We start from the raw sequence: 18,055 nt of genomic DNA on the forward strand, positions 1-18,055 counted from the left end.
AACGTGGTACTAAAGAGTATCGAATCTAGAGTAGGTCTGAGCTAACCCAAACAGGGCCAAACACTTCATAATGACTGATTAGTTGTAATACATGATAATAGATTCTATTGTGTCATAACCACTATTGTAATCTATTATAATTATCATACTATTAGTAATACATTAACTCATTCCCCGTCTCCCCCGATAGTCCCGAGAAAATCCCAATGTCGTTCCCCGCCAGGCCCGATAGTCCAGAGAATTAGCTTTTATATAATGTAATTAACCCCCTCCCCCTGCCCATGACAAAGTTTGAGCCTTCTGTCATAAAGGGAACCAAAAATATCACACATCAAAGTAAGTGTGTTTGAAAAAAAGACTGTAATAATGTATAAATTGCAATACAAATGTATAAATCTCCCCATAACGCACAGTGAACTGGCAAAGTGACGCATTGGAGCACAAAAGGCTGGCAGCCAGAAAAAAAAGAGAAGAAAAAAAGTGTTAGAACAGCTGTGTTTGTGTGTGTGTGTGTGTGTGTGTGTGTGTGTGTGTGTGTGAGTGTGTGTGTGTGTGTGTGTGTGTGTGTGTGTGTGTGTGTGTGTGTGTGTGTGTGTGGTCCACGGACCACTGTATGTCTGTTTCAGTGGTTCCCCAGATCAGCATATATAGGCTACGTTCAGTCCCATAAGTGCTATCAGAGATCTGCCTCTCTCTCTCTCTCTCTCAAGACACAAAAAAAACACAATTATCGCCAATTCGCCATATAAATGCTTCTAAAACATACCTGAGAATGCTGATGGTTGATTAGAATCGACACCATGGTTTATAATCCATATATCCAGGCTATAATATATTGTTTTGTAATGGTATAGTCCACAAGCAGGCCATGGGCGCCAGGCGGTCCTTTGCAAAGGGGGGGTCCCTGGTCGCCTTTCTAACGGAACCAATAGGGGGTCCGCGGGCCCAACGCTTCGCAGACCTCCGCAGAGCAGTGGGAACACGATAATCAACTGTTACACAACGTTGTAAAATCAATCAATAGCCCGATTCATTTGTTACATAAGTTCACACGACACGATCCAGTTGTCAGAGACAAGTGAAGTGGTCCCTGGCGATGCGATCTCATGAAGGGGGTCCGTCCTCTCACTACCCTGGTCTCCAGCCAACACTTCTCGGGGAACCAGGCGGCGGTCCGTGGACCACCCATAGAGAATATATGGGACCACCGCTCCCCCCCCAAAAAAAGTGATCAACTACTGTCGATGCCTCGTTAGCAAAGACGCATCAGAGGCTGTTTAGCAGGGCGTGCAGAGGATGTTTTAGGGGCAGGGGGAGACATTTTTCTAACATGTTCTAGAATGTGAAAATAGCAGATCTACAAGCTCTACAAGCTCTCAATGTGTCACAGAGCGATGTGTGAGGGGGGGGGGGGGGGGGGGCGCATTCGAGAGATCTCGCCTAGAGCGCCGATTAGACGCCCTACGGCCCTGACGAAGGGGGTCCGTCCTCTCACTACCCTGGTCTCCAGCCAACACTTCTCGGGGAACCAGGCGGCGGTCCGTGGACCACCCATAGAGAATATATGGGACCACCGCTCCCCCCCCCAAAAAAAGTGATCAACTACTGTCGATGCCTCGTTAGCAAAGACGCATCAGAGGCTGTTTAGCAGGGCGTGCAGAGGATGTTTTAGGGGCAGGGGGAGACATTTTTCTAACATGTCCTAGAATGTGAAAATAGCAGATCTACAAGCTCTACAAGCTCTCAATGTGTCACATAGCGATGTGTTGAGCTTGTAGAGCTTGTAGATCTGCTATTTTCACATTCTAGGACATGTTAGAAAAAAGACTCATGCCCCCTTTGATGTCTATTTGTGTGTGTGCACCTGTACAGAGCAAAATCCAGCAGCAGACACACAGAGACAGAGAGAAAGCGCCCCCAAGTGGGGGCTCACATAAATACTCACTGAAATTGTGAAATTGCTGAGTTTTTTGGTCAGACATAGCCAATAAAAATATTTTTCTCTGCATTTTTCTAAACAGAAAATTCTAAAAAAAAAATCCTATTACATAATTACATTAGTACACTTATCTGATAATGCCTGAAGCCATAAAGACACATATCAAGTGAGTTATCCACTGGAAAACAGATCATTCACAAAAAGGTCAATAACTCAAATTATTTTGAATTTCCACCTGGATTTTGAAAAAACAAGGGGTTTGAAATGGCTAAAACTCTAGATTGCTACATCCTACATACAAAAGAATATTTTTTGGAGAGACTAGAGGATGTCCTCTTTCATTTCAGGCACTGTATGACATTTTCGTGCCAACAGGGAATTTAGGAAAAATGTATATATATGAATAAAATGCTTAAACAAAATGGCAGGAGAGCCATACAGTCAATGTTAAAATGGCGGCCAATGTGTTAAAGTGAACATTTTGTTAAATTTTGCATTTGTAGTTATTTTATTGTAATTTAACAACATAATAACCAGAACAGATAGACAAAGAGACATTCATGGATTTATATTTGCAAGTAACTTTTATTTCCCCCCCTGGACCCAGGGTATGGCAGCTGCATACCCCTGCCATACCCAATAGACTAGTTTGCAAATCCCGCCCCATTCTGCCCTGTTACTATGATGGGACATTTTCCCTGGGCAGATTGTTTTTATAGTGGCAGTGAATGGGATTTTTGTATGTTTTCATAGCCTCATTACAGCTATATAAAGTACCAAAGGAAAAACATCTAGGTGATATTAATAAAAAGGGAAGACAAAGGTACAGTAGTTACATTGCAAAACAGGAGGTTTCTCCGAAAATATATGTTTTAATTTGTTTAATCCCAGTGGGACAGAATCACTATTGCAGATTCTTTTATAGTGGAAGTGGATGGGATTTTTTTTTGTTCATAGCCTCATTACAGCTATATAAAGTACCAAAAAAAACACATCTACGTGATATTAATAAAAAGGGAAGAAAAGGGTACAGTAATTACATAGCAAAACAGTAGTTTCCCCCCGAAAATATATGTTTTAATTAGTTTAATCCTCTGGATCAGAGAGAGAATAGAAATAGAAATAGAAAGCGCATTGCATCTTGGGTAGGAAGAGGAGAACTATAATCTGTTCTCCTCACATAATAGGCTGGCTTTTCGTAATTCTGCCCATTTAAAATATATGTACCCAACCGTAACTAGTTAGACCATTGATAAGGTCCATGTGAACTAGTTTGTTGAAGCTTATTCATTATGATGAGCGTGATCGCTATCACCTACCGCGGCCGTACCGGGCGATTGCCGTGCTCCGCAGTGCGGACAGTTTTTGAAAGGCTGAAGCAACATTCTCCACTGCACAAACTCCACCCCCGATAGCAAAAAGTGAATGTTTTTTCTGGTTGGCCAGTCAGGGAGTCTCAGGGACCAATCAGAAGGCTGACAAACGGTCTATTGACGCCCATGTTGCCATGTTGTGCTAATTACCACATTTAAACGCTTCAGACAAATGGAAACTCTTCAGGACGAAACAAAAGAGTTGCCAAATGCCTGTGAGCCAATCAGATTCCAATATTGAAAGTACCAGATTGTCCCACCAGTTTTTCTGCTCTGTGCCGTCTGCAGTCTGCAGTGATGGCTGGCCCAAACCATGGATGATGACTATCATTTGGAAATGACATTATTATAATACAATATGAATGGATAGCCTAAATCAGTGGTTCCCAAACTTCTTTTGTCTCAGGGCACCCCATGAATATTTGTTTAATCGTCCAAAACCTTCTCTTTTTGTGTTATTATTTTAAAAACGATTTAAAATAGTGAAAATAGCTGACAAGCACACAACGCCTCGCGATCTGCTGTTTTCACTACTTGTGTGACACTTTTGTATGATGAAGTAGTGCTTTTATTTTACCAAAAAACACATTTGAAATGGAGACACAAGTTTTTTGCCTGACAGTGACAATATTGATCAATTTCACTCCCAGCACCTTATATTTATAGCATATTTTAGCATTATTATGTTGTGAGGAAAACATTGAGATATAGCCATTTTCGTTAGAACCGACTGAAAATTACTTTGTACTTCAAGTTTAAAATTGTACTAAATATATGTTTTAAGTGTCCAAATAAATTCCAAATATTATCAAATGATCTTGCGGCACCCCTGGACTGCCATCATGGCACCCCAGGGTGCCCCCGTCACCCACGTTGAAAACCCCTGGCCTAAATAAATGAAAACACCAGACCTTTCAGCCGGTATATGCAAAGGACATACAGTATGTATGTTTCAGTCTTGGCAATTTAGCCTTATCCTGTGGTGGACCAGGCAGCCAATGAAGAGAGGTTAAAACTGTGGTGGTACTGTATGACTATGGTCTTATTAAACTGAAGAAAGATATTGGCTAGTCAGTATGGTTCTGAAGAAAGCAAAGTGTGTATCTTCGATATGTGTACCAATGGCAGCATACACTATACAGTAAGCTGGGAAATAGAACAGGCCCAAAGATATCGATGGCCAAAACACAAAACCTCCTATCTGAAAAATTCACGTTGTAGGGAAAATGAAAAAGAAAATGTGTGTTCAACATTAAAACCTATCTACTATTTCTAGTCACATGACATTTTTGGCAAAATGAGGGGCAGAATGATCTTGCAGACAGACTGACCATGTGCAGCATAGCCTGTTGTCCTCATTTCAAGTGAAATCCAATAAATCATGAAATTTGCAGATAGGAGGTTTTGCGTTATGTAGATCTTTGGGGGATCATGGCAAAAAAGGAAAAATAAAGTGTCCAAACGAACTGAATTAGCTTATTTTTATTTAACTGTTGCAGAGACACATCAACAAAGGGACATTCTTACAGTAACTAATGTAATAGTAGTTTTACAATGCAGTGCAAAGGTATTTAAACTATAGTGTCACATTTAACAGTACATTACAGTGTAATATCACTTGGTGCAGCTGTTTCTGTTGCTTCCAGGCCTTATTAGGTGTTGTTCACTTCCCCTCCTCTGGGATGTGACTAGCAGTAGGTGGCTGATCTACTGCAGATGGAACCGTAGCGGGAGACGCAGTTGCCATTGCTCCACCCTCTGGACTCTGTGTTAGTAGGAAACAATGTAAGATTATGCCTGTGTATTTAGGGGACTGCCCATAAGTCTGAAGGTTCATTAGTCCGAATTTAGTTAGGGTTACTGAGGTTAGGGTTAAGGTTAGGCATAGTATTCTTAACAGAGTCGGACTAATGAACCTTCGGACTAATGAACCTTCGGACCAATGCCTTGGCACTGTGTATTTATTGTGAACAGTTAGCAACACGTCATCCTAAGTCCTGATGCACCAATGGCTATTGTGAATGGCTATTTAATTGTCCTTACCATAGGTGTTGAGGTGGAGACATTGGTAGCTGCTGGTAGATGCTTGGGAATACCAGTTTTGATAGCTGTACACTGTGCCGTCATCCCATCTCCACCGGCTCTGTGTAGAGATTCATAGGAAACAATTCATTCACAGATACAAACCAACAATATGTGTGTTTAACCATCTAGCAAGGACTGAAACCGTGTCCAACATAAATATGCCATGAATGATGAATGACCTCATACTGTAGATGACTGAAGTCACAGGATGGCCACATGAAGATGAGCTCCCAATATATTACATTACCAAATAAAGACGGATATAGCCTACAGTAGCTCTGCATAACCTGCCTGATGTATGGCTGTTTTATTTTTAAGCAAAAGTCAAGTATTGACTTATACTAATGGTTTACTTGCAATAAACCATTTTGTTCCCCATATTCTCACTACCTTTAATTTCCCTTGCTACACCTCCATCACTAACCTGGACCTCAGATGTTATGATTAACATTGATGCTACTACTAGATGAATGGACACTTTATGTAAAGTGTTTGTTCAGGTGTTTCTAGACATTATTAAGGGAGTCTTGGTGTAACCTGGAAGTAGTATCCTCCCATCCAGGCGTAGGAGTGTCCAGCAGTCCTAGCCAGCTGCTGCAGGAAGCTGTACTCCCAGAAGCTGTGGGCTGAGGCCAGGCTGGCCTGCTGACTGCTACAGTGGGCCTGGAGACACACATAAAACCAGCAAGAGAGAGAGAGAGAGAGAGAGAGACAGACAGACATGGTGGGTTGAAGAAATACAGTCAGTACAGGTGTTTAAGACCATTAAGACCTCTAATGAAAAATAGCAGATATACAAGCTCACAGCGCGGAACCGAGTGCCACGCTGCGAGCTTGTAGATCTGCTATTTTTGAAAAATCGTGAAAATGGGTGCAAATATTTGAATATATCATTTTCAAAGCAAAACTTTGCAACTCAAATTTTTGCCACTGGGAGTCCCTAGAACAACACATTTTGAGATGGGGGTTCAGCGGCCAAATATATATAATTCTATGGGGTTCCTTGACATGAAAAGGTTTGAGAACCACTGACGTAGAAACATGCGTTTTTTAAAAACCTTAGAAGGATTTAGAAGACATTTATAGAATCGGGTCAAAATATTCAAAGTCTTGTACAAATGTTCATGATTTTCCAAAAAATTGCAGATCTACAAGCTCGCAGCTACAAGCTCGCAAGCTTGAGCTTGTAGATCTGCTATTTTTCAATAGCTGAAGCATAAAATAATGGTTCAAGTAACAATGCGTTCCCGACCTAAATGGGTTAAATAAAATGCTTTTTTTTACCTCAGCATCTGACCAGGTGCGAAGCTCGTTCACCATCAGATAGCACTTGCCTTGGTAGCCGTGCCAGTTGCCAGGACAGTTGCCGAAACGCACTGGGAAAGCAAAGGACAAAGACATGTCAACACATTATGTATGCTATGGAGGTCATCAATGTGCAATGTACAATACACAACTAAAACTATTAACACTATTATTGTCCTATGCAGGGGCGGCCTTAGTAATCTGGAGGCCCGTTTCAAGAGCTATTGATGAGGCCCCCCCGCGCCGCCGCCAGTGCACCAAGGCCACAGTAGCCGCGCAACAATTGCACACAGAAGTTGACCTATAGTCAATGACTGGCTGTTATTTATATATTATTATTATATCACTACATAATGTTATAGCATTGACCTAAATGGTGTTATATTAACTAGAATATATGATTATTAAAAAGTGTTATAAGTGTGTTGCAAGTTGAACAAGGCTTGCTGGCTAGCTCTTGGAGGCCCCCTGGTGGCTGAGGCCCGTTTCAATTGAAACTGGTGAAACATAGCTAAGGCCTCCCCTGGTCCTATGCACACTACAGGTGTTGTGTATTTCTCTTAAGAAATCCAAATTATTGGTTTTACCTTGTGGAGATGCATTGATGCCTTCATCTTCTGTGATAAAAGAATAATTTTAAATAATACTTCACGCATCAAACATTTCTGCTTCCTCAACTTAGGACTTGAGGATGTTGTTATTATATTATCATACATTTAGATAGAATAGATAGTAGTAAAACACAAACAAACAAAAACAACTTACCAGGAGCCTGTTGGATTGACTCTTCAACAGCTTCAACTAAAGAACAAAAAAGAAATACAATATTTTTTTGTAAATGACTCTAAATGACTTTGGGACAGTGTTGTTGAGTATTTGACTGACTGAGTATGTGCTAAATAAATTACTCTTCTAATTCTACAAAATGATAAGCAGACCTAAAAGTCCATGTTTCTCCCCTTGTCTTTTGTCTCTGGTGTTGTTTACCCAGTCAAACTCTTGTGTATTTTACTGTACTTGGTGAATAAAGTAGTTGTAATAGAATTGACACTAACCTGCAACAAAAGGTGCAACAACATCCTCTTCCTTCACAGCAACATCCTCAGCTGACAGGACTGAAGGGGAAAAACAACAATTTTAACTTTGTCTAATTGTCATCTTTATGAAATTACATCAACATTTTGGCTAAGAACTAAACAAAATACATAGATACACCCAACGAATGTTCTTACAAAATAGTCATTTATATTTTTGAAATACTAATTGATATTTTGTAATGTGTCTGTAGTTGAATTAGAACCAATACGTGTTTTAGAACACCATACCTGTTGCAGCCCTGACAGAGAGAGCAGCACAGAGGACAACACAGAGAACCAGGAGACTCTTCATGATGAAGATGATGAAGATCTGAAGAAAACACACACATTAGTAAACACAGTGGCACAGTGACAGAGAGAGAGAGAGAGAGAGAGAGAGAGAGAGAGAGAGAGAGAGAGAGAGAGAGAGAGAGAGAGAGAGAGAGAGAGAGAGAGAGAGTAACTAACAGATCAGATGTCTTACTGTATCAGGTGAATAGGACTTGTAGTTTCACAGGTAAGTCACTGATGTAATGATGAGAGGAGGCTGCTCTGCTCTTTATATACACACCTGAAGCTCCTGAGGACACACCCACTCACCATAGACACAGTGCTTATCTGGTTATATAAGTTATGATAAAAGATAAAAACTCTTACAATAAATGAAAACTTGTTTCCTTCCTTACAAAATACTTCTCTGCCTTTAGTTTCCCTTATAGGCCTACTGCATTTCCTCTTCTCCCACCCATTCTCATAATCTGACCAATAAAAACATAACACGGGAACATGACTTAGTCCTTACACCTTCAACTTCAACTGAGGAATTATGCTGAGTTCACGCAAGCGAACACAACACACACATAGACGAACGCACACAAACACACGCGTGTGTGCACGCCAGTGTTGTCTTTTGAATAAAATGTCATTTAGTTTTAGTCATTTAGTCACCTGAAAAGTTTTAGTTTTAGTCTATTTTAGTCGACTAAATATCATAAGATTTTAGGCGACTAAATCTACAGTTGATTTAGTCAACTGAAATGTGTTTTGGCAGACCTTGATGGCGTCGTAATTACTTTAACGTAATGATGATTTTACTCTTGATTGTGTGCTGAAAATAGCAGATCTACAAGCTCACAACGCATCCCGCATTGTGTGCTGAAAATAGCAGATCTACAAGCTCACAACGCATCGCGCATTGTGTGTGCTGCAACGCGTTGTGAACTTGTAGATCTGCTATTTTCAGCACACAACACCTGAGAGCAACCAAACATAAAATTACTCTCTTCTCCACTAGCTCCTCCCTAACATTTTAGTCTAGTTTTTATTTTGTTGACGGAATTGTCAATGTATTTAGTCTTAGTTTTAGTCATCACAGCTTTGTTTTTATTTAGTTTTTATTCAGTTCTCGTCAGTGAAAAAAACGCAGTCGACAAACATTTCAGTCATAGTTTTAGTTACAGTCTTTAGTTTAAGATACAGTATCCATAGAGTTTGGGAGGATTCTGAAGAGAGAATTTAAATATGATATATGGTGCACTTCCTGGTGAAATTATCCTGTTATGATATTGGAACCTTTAGTTTACAGTATGTCTTTTGGACTATTTATGACAATGTTTTAACATGATACCATTTCCAGTATAATGGCAGTTACGTGTGTGTGTGTGTGTGTGTGTGTGTGTGTGTGTGTGTGTGCGTGTGTGCGTGCGTGCGTGCGTGCGTGCGTGCGTGCGTGCGTGCGTGCGTGCGTGCGTGCGTGCGTGCGTGCGTGCGTGCACGCATGCATGCATGCGTGCGTGTGAAGGTCAATGTGTATTTATTGTTCCATGCTCCAATAGAAAGTCTACAGTAAGTAGAATAAAATAGGATGTGTTTCCTTATGGTTGACCAGAAGTTGGAGTGTTGATTCAGTTCTTTGTTATAGCACTTACTCAACTCAATTAAAGTTTTGAGGCTTAACCTTGGACTTGAACTTTGATCATTTTGATGACATTTCTTTGGGGCACTGATGGAAAAGAAAAGAGAAGGATGTCATCGGATAGAAATCCTTATCACAAAACAACTCTCAAAGCTGAGCTTTGGCCACGATCATCATTGGCAAGTTTGCAAATCCTCTTCATACTAGAATAATGCTGAAATGAAGAGTTTCAATGTGACAGGGCCTTAAGGAGGGGATTCATCAACAAGAATAGCCTGATGTGTGCACATATCAGTAAATTACATCATTGATACATGTACAAAATAATAATAAAGCACTTAATGCAGGGAGGTCATTTGGGGATCCAGGGGGGTGGCAATTGTCCTCCTCTATCCACCTCTTTCCGTGGGAAAGTTAACAGCAGACATACAAGCTCATGTCGCGTCGCAGATGCAACCATTGTGAGCTTGTAGATCACACTCGGCTGCGGCGCCGGAAGCTCTTTTAACCAAAGAATTCAGGTATATTATTTCACATATTTCCTCCTCTGAATGTTTGTTGCAGATTAATCATATTAAAGAGAGACACTTATAGATGCTGGTCCTGCAACCATACATTCTTTAATTACTTTAAAACAGACCTCCCTATTTTGGGCATGTTATTACAGGTGATTTTCTTTTTTTTTCCAGCTTTTTCCAGCTCACAACCAGGGGCGTCACAAGGGGGGTGAAAGTGGGACTGGGTTACCAGGGCCCAAGGTGGAGGGGCCTTAAATATTTTATACTTTAGCTATTGAACAATAGCAGATATACAATACAAGCTCACAGCACGGCACCGAGTGCTGCGCTGCAAGCTTGTAGATCTGCTATTTTTGAAACGTTGTGAAAATGTGTGGAAATCTTTGAATATATATATTTTTTAAGCTAAAAATTGGAACTCAAATTTTACTTCTGTGAGCTTGTATACCGGTATCTGCAATTTTTTCAGTAGTTAAAGCACAAAATACAGTAATGCGTAATAATGCATTCCCAGTTTAAATGGGTTTAACTGACCGCAGTGAATCCTTGTACCCAGGGCCCAGAATTTGGTGTGACACCAGCTCACAACACATCACATTGCTTCGCAAATGTCATAAAAATACCAATGTCAGAAGTACGTTTTAAGAGTTTTTATGAACAACAACTGGACTTATTAAGACCCAGTTATTTCTACTGTTCTTGTGTTCTTATATTCTATAGGGGATACTACTGTATACAGACACACACACACACACACACACACACACACACACACACACACACACACACACACACACACGCGCGCACGCACGCACAAACACGCGCACACGCACGCACGCACCCACGCACGCACACACACACACACACACACACACACACACACACACACACACACACACACACACACACACACACACACACACACACACACACACACACACACACACCGTTCTAGCAAACAGGAGGAGAAGGCATCAATAATGTTAATTGAGGATATACTGTAGCAAAATAGTAACACAAATGGTCATAAAAACAAGAACGAGATAATATCCGAGAAGCCTTTTCTGTCAAGGAAATGCATTTTCATTTATTGTACGAGTTTTTATCTTTTATCATAACTTACCAGATAAGCACTTCTCTTCTCTGCTGTGCTGTGTCAATGGTGAGTGGGTGTGTCTATGGTGAGTGGGTGTGGCCTCTGGAGCTTCAGGTGTGTATATAAAGAGCAGAGCAGCCTCCTCTCATCATTATCACTGACTGACCTGTGAAACTACAAGTCCTATTCACCTGATACAGTAAGACATCTGATCTGTTAGTTACTCTCTCTCTCTCTCTCTCTCTCTCTCTCTCTCTCTCTCTCTCTCTCTGTCACTGTGTTTACTATGTGTGTGTGTGTGTGTGTGTGTGTGTGTGTGTGTGTGTGTGTGTGTGTGTGTGTGTGTGTGTGTGTGTGTGTGTGTGTGTGTGTGTGTGTGTGTGTCTCTCTCTGTCACTGTGTTTACTATGTGTGTGTGTGTGTGTGTGTGTGTGTGTGTGTGTGTGTGTGTGTGTGTGTGTGTGTGTGTGTGTGTGTGTGTGTGTGTGTGTGTGTGTGTGTGTTTTCTTCAGATCTTCATCATCTTCATCATGAAGAGTCTCCTGGTTCTCTGTGTTGTCCTCTGTGCTGCTCTCTCTGTCAGGGCTGCAACAGGTATGGTGTTCTAAAACACTTATAGGTTCTAATTCAACTAGACACATACACTACACAATGAAACCATTAACTCTGGAAAGAAGAAAACAACTCACTCTCTCCTATCAGACAAAAATATAAATTACTATTTTGTAAGAACATTTGCTAGGTGTAGTAACTATTGTTTATATTTGTTTTGTTTTAGCCGATATGTTGATGTCATTTTATAAAGATGACAATGAGACAAAATGTGATTTTTTTCCTTCAGTTCTGTCAGCTGAGGATGTTACTGTGAAGGAAGAGGATGTTGTTGCACCTTTTGTTGCAGGTTAGCATCAATTAAATTACAACTTTATTCACCAAGTACAGTAAAATATACACAGGAGTTTGACTGCATGGGTAAACAACACCAGAGACAAAAGACAAGGGGAGAAACATGGACTTTTAGGGTGATAATATTGGAATAGAATCACTGCTAATCATGTTGTAGAATTAGAAGAATGAGACATGAAAAAAATATATATAAATATATATATATATATATATATATATATATATATATATATATATATATATATATATATATATATATATATATTTTAAACATATTTCTTTAAAACAAATAAATGTATGGTAATATAATAACAACGTCCTCAAGTCCTAAGTTGAGGAAGCAAAAATGTTTGATGTGTGAAGTTTTATTTCAAATTATTCCTTTGCCACAGAAGATGAAGACATCAATGCACCTCCACAAGGTAAAGTAAAATCAATAAGATTTCTTAACAGAAATACAAGACTTATTATACAAGAGCATATGACAATACTGTTTATAGTTTTAGTTGTGTATTGTACATTGTACATTGATGAGCTCCATAGTCAACAGCACAGTCTCAGAAATATGAGACATTTTAAACATTATTTTATTATTTATTATCAGCTGAGGATGTTGCTGTGAAGGAAGAGGATGTTGGTGCAGGTTAGTGACAATTCAATTACAACTTTATTCACCAAGTACAGTAAAATACACAGGAGTTTGACTCCATGGGTAAACAACACCAGAGACAAAAGACAAGGGGAGAAACATGGACTTTTAGGGCGATGGGAATAGAGTCACTGCTAATCATGTTGTAGAATTAGAATAGTAATATGTTTAGTATAAGTACAGCTTGTTGTCCCTCTGTCAGTCAAATACTCAACAACACAGTCCCAAAGAATGAGACATTAAACAATATTGTATTTATTTTTTGTTCTTTAGTTGAAGCTGTTGAAGAGTCAATCAAACAGGCTCCTGGTAAGTTGTTTTTGTTTGTTTGAGTTTTATTACTACCTCTTCTATCTAAATGTATGGTAATATAATAACAACGTCCTCAAAAGTCCTAAGTTGAGGAGGCAAAAATGTTTGATGTGTGAAGTTTTATTTCAAATTATTCCTTTGTCACAGAAGATGAAGACATCAATGCACCTCCACAAGGTAAAGTAAAATCAATAAGATTTCTTAACAGAAATACAAGACATATTATACAAGTGCATAATGACAATACTGTTTATAGTTTTAGTTGCGTATTGTACATGTACATGAAGTATGAGACATTTTAAACATTATTTGTATTTATTTTGTCTTCTATAGTTGAAGCTGCTGAAGAGTTAATGCAACAGGCTTCTGGTAGGTTTTTTTTTTGTTGTGATTTATGATAATATGATCTCTATGACAAAGTCCTTATCACAAATCCTAAGTTGAGGATGCAAATAGAGATGTTTGAAGCATGAAGTTTCATTTCAAATTACTCTTTTGTCACAGAAGATGAAGGCATCAATGCATCTCCACAAGGTAAAAGCAATACTTTGGATTTCTTAGGAGAAATACACAACTACAAGTGCATGGGAAAATAATAGTGTTTATAGTTTGAGTTCTGTATTGCAGTGGTTCTCAACCTGTGGGTCGGGACCCTCAGGGGGGTCCCCACACTATTTTGGGGGGTCTCCAGATGATTACCTTAATGTGCAACATTGTTTTCTCACTCAACAGTAGTAAACAAACCAACATAAAGTTTAAGTGTATATAGGTATTATGCACATGCACAAGTGACAATTTAAGGACTTTTAAATACCTATAAAATGACAAATTATTATTGGCCAAATAGTCAAATAATAGAGGCAGAAATTGTTGCAGCACTGTGAGTGAGCATGTAGATCTGCTATTTTCACAATAGAACCGTGTTATACAAAATGTAATGCCTGAACTCTTAGTGCTCGTCGGGGTGGGGGGGGGGGTCCCCAGTTAAAATATGATTATTTTGGGCGTCACGGCCTGAAAAGGTTGAGAACCACTGGCGATTTGTGCATTGCACATTGATGACCTCCATAGCATACATAATTGACATGTCTTTGTCCTTTGCTTTCCCAGTGCGTTTCGGCAACTGTCCTGGCAACTGGCACGGCTACCAGGGCAAGTGCTATCTGATGGTGAATGAGCTTCGCACCTGGTCAGATGCTGAGGTAAAACCTTTACGACATTTATACTCTTAAAGCATTCTGACAGCATTTTATTTAACCCATTTAGGCCGGGAACACATTATTAATTTAACCAATATGTTATGCTTCAGCTACTGTAAAATAGCAGATCTACAAGCTCACAGCGCGGCTATTTTTGAAAGATCGTGAACATTTGAATATTTTGACACGATTCTATAATGTCTTCTAAATGCTTTTAAGGTTTAGGTTTTAGAAAAACACATGTTTCTACGTAAGTGGTTCTCAAACTTTTTCATGTCAAAAACCCCTAGAATTATATGTATTTGGCCCGCCGACCGCTATCTCAAAATGTGGGACATAGCAAAGATTTACAAAGGTTTATATTAAAAATGATATATTCAAATATTTGCAAACAGTTTCAAGATTTATCAAAAATAGCAGATCTACAAGCTTGTACCGGTATATCTGCTATTTTTCAATAGCTAAAGTACAACATAATCAAAATGTTATTTTCTTCAACCCACCATGTCTCTCTCTCTCTCTCTTGCTGGTTTCATGTGTGTCTCCAGGCCCACTGTAGCAGTCAGCAGGCCAGCCTGGCCTCAGCCCACAGCTTCTGGGAATACAGCTTCCTGCAGCAGCTGGCTAGGACTGCTGGACACTCCTACGCCTGGATGGGAGGATACTACTTCCAGGTTACACCAAGACTCCCTTAATAATGTCTAGAAACACCTGTACAAACACTTTACATAAAGTGTCCATTCATCTAGTAGCATCATCATCATTAATCATAAGATCTGGGTTCCAGGTTAGTGATGGAGGTGTAGAAAGGGAAACTAAAGGTAGTGAGAATATGGGGTACAAAATGATTTACTGAAATACTTGACTTTTGCTTAAAACAGATAATAGCTTTGTCTGCAATCAGGCAGGTTATGTAGAGTATACTCTATATTCTGGTTGATTTTTGGATATGCAAAATATTATCCAAAATGAACATTTTATGTTTTATGCAACAACAGGCAAACAAAGCATGAGAATAAATGCCCTACCAAAGGCCTTAAAGGAGTGTAAATCCCTAGCCTCCTTTAAAACCACTGTGAAAAGTCGAAACTGGTAAAAAAGACAAAGCCTATCTTTACCTCCCTCTGACCTTTTTCTCTCTCTCTCTTTTTTTTTTACTGTAAATACCATTTATTTTTTATTTTGTCTTCCCACTGTCTTATTGCATAGTACTTTTTGTCTGTCATTTAATGTTGTATGAGCTAAAAAAAAAATAGGGGGGACTCAAATTTAAACGAGCCCAAAAGCTTTCTTTTGGTCTTTATCATTTTAGTTGACCTTGTATCAGTGAACTGTATTGTCCTGTACCTTTTTCCTATGCAAACTTCTAATGTATTCAATCAATCAATTCATCATTCAGGACATTCAGTATTCATGTTGGTCAAGGTCGTTGCTGGATGGTTAAACAGACATTTTGTTGGAGTGTATCCATGAATGAATTGTTTCCTATGCATCTCTACACAGAGCCGGTGGAGATGGGATGACGGCACAGTGTACAGCTATCAGAACTGGTATTCCCAGTCATCTACCAGCAGCTACCAATGTCTCCACCTCAACACCTATGGTAAGGAACATTAAATAGCCATTCACAGGTTGATGCGTCAGGACTTGGAGATGAAATGTGTTGCTAACTGTTCACAATAACCCATTTAGAACGGGTACACATTATTGTGTATCATTATTTTATGCTTTAACTATTGAAAAATAGCAGATCTACAAGCTCACAGCACGGCACCGAGTGCCGCGCTTAGAGCTTGTAGATCTGCTATTTTTGAAAAATCGTGAAAATTTGAATTTTGACCCGATTCTATAAGTGTCTTTTGAATCCTTCCAAGACTTTTTGAAAAGCCTATGTTTTTATGTCAGCAATCTGGCCAGCCATCATCAAAGAAAAGGTCCTTTTCACTTAAATGGAGCTCAGATAGTCTGTTCTTGAGAGACTTGTCAGTGGTTCTCAAACCTTTTCATGTGAAGGACCCCCAAAATGATATGTATTTGGCCACGGACCCCCATCTCAAAATATTCAGTTCCAGGGACCACCCAGAAGCAAAATTTGAGTAACAAATGTTCGCTTTGAAAAAACATATAGTCAAAGAATTGTACACATTTTCACGACTTTTTCAAAAATAGCAGATCTACAAGCTCGCAGCGCGGCATTCGGTGCCGCGCTGTGAGCTTGTATATCTGCTATTTTTCACTGGTTAAAGCATTCAATAATTCTAGGCCTACACAGGCATAATCATACATTGTTTCCTACTAACACAGAGTCCAGAGGGTGGAGCAATGGCAACTGTGTCTCCCGCTACGGTTCCATCTGCAGTAGATCAGCCACCTACTGCTAGTCACATCCCAGAGGAGGGAAAGTGAACAACACCTAATAAGGCCTGGAAGCAACAGAAACAGCTGCACCAAGTGATATTACACTGTAAAAATGAAAACATGAAGGGTACTGTAAATGAAGTGGTGCTTTTAATGTACTGTTAAATGTGACGGCAGTTTAAATACCTTTGCACTGCATTGCTTGCATGAGAATATAATAATGCACTGTAAAACTACTGCTACATTCCCAACGTATGAATGAATGTAAAGCGCTTTGAGCACTTTGAAAAACGCTATAAAAATGCAATCCATTATTATTACATTAGTTACTGTAAGAATGTCACTTGTTGATTTGTCTCTGCAACAGTTAAATAAAAACAAAGCAAATTCATTTTTTTCCAGTTTTTCTTTCCTCTTTTGCAATTTTTATAATAATAATCAAACCCTAACCCTAAACCCTAACCCTAACCTCCAAAGTAACTAGTAACTAAAGTTTTCAAACAAATGTAGTGGAGTAAAAGTACATTATTTGGATCCGAGATGCAGTGGAGTAGAAGTAAAAGTATTGAAAATTGGAAATAGTCAATTAAAGTACAAATAACTCAAAATTCTAATTAAGCACAGTAGGCTTACTTATTTACTTTACACCACTGGATAGTGCATACACACTAGTTTTAGGCTCTCTTCATTGGCTGCCTGTCCACCACAGGATACATATTAAGGCTAAATTGCCACGACTAAAACATACAGATGTCCTCTGTTTTTGATTTAACCCATCCTAACTAGAAGTGGACACTGGGCAGGCATAATGCAGGGCAGGCATTTCAGAGAGGCCACAAAGGCCATGGCCGTTGTTACCCCTCAGTTTGGCCTTGTGCTCCTCAAATAAAACCAATGGCATGACTTGAGGCCACAGTGGCCTTAATGCCCCAGCTGTCCCTTTCTTGTCAATATGTAGACACCATCTTTTCTTGCTTGCCATGTACTGTATACCATGTGTCTTTTGCTGAGATGCTGAATTCTTAACTCCCCTGAGTCCCCGTCTTTAAACCAATCCAGTGACTTAGGTGCAGGGCTGAGCATGGATTAGATTAGAAATACCATAAATTATGTATTTCACTGCAGATTCACTGCAAATGTAACCGTAATACTTCAATTCAATTAATTATTTCAATTGACTAAAATCTTGATTTATTTGATGGCAAAACAGAAGAAAGATGATGAGATGAGCCCTGGCATTTAATACCTGTTCTCGTCTGCTCACCAGAAGTGTTGTTTTTCTGCCTATCTGTTCTGTTATTGGGAGGGAAACCATGACTACTAG

At 39.4% G+C, this 18,055-nt stretch overlaps 1 protein-coding gene across 1 annotated transcript; it reads right to left on the reverse strand.

The window, feature by feature from the left end:
* Nucleotides 1-5,000: 5,000 nt before the first annotated feature.
* LOC308281584 (ladderlectin) lies at nt 5,001-8,527 on the reverse strand (the record flags this gene model as incomplete). Its single annotated transcript, XM_080721810.1, has 7 exons — nt 5,001-5,077; nt 5,356-5,455; nt 5,935-6,060; nt 6,682-6,773; nt 7,758-7,817; nt 8,028-8,109; nt 8,504-8,527. The coding sequence occupies 7 exons, from the start codon at nt 8,525-8,527 to the stop codon at nt 5,001-5,003; spliced, it is 561 nt and encodes a 186-aa protein (XP_080577936.1).
* Nucleotides 8,528-18,055: the final 9,528 nt, after the last annotated feature.

Source organism: Nannobrachium achirus (assembly GCF_963921795.1).
Source record: "Nannobrachium achirus genome assembly, chromosome: 3".
NCBI classification, from domain to species: Eukaryota; Metazoa; Chordata; class Actinopteri; order Myctophiformes; family Myctophidae; genus Nannobrachium; species Nannobrachium achirus.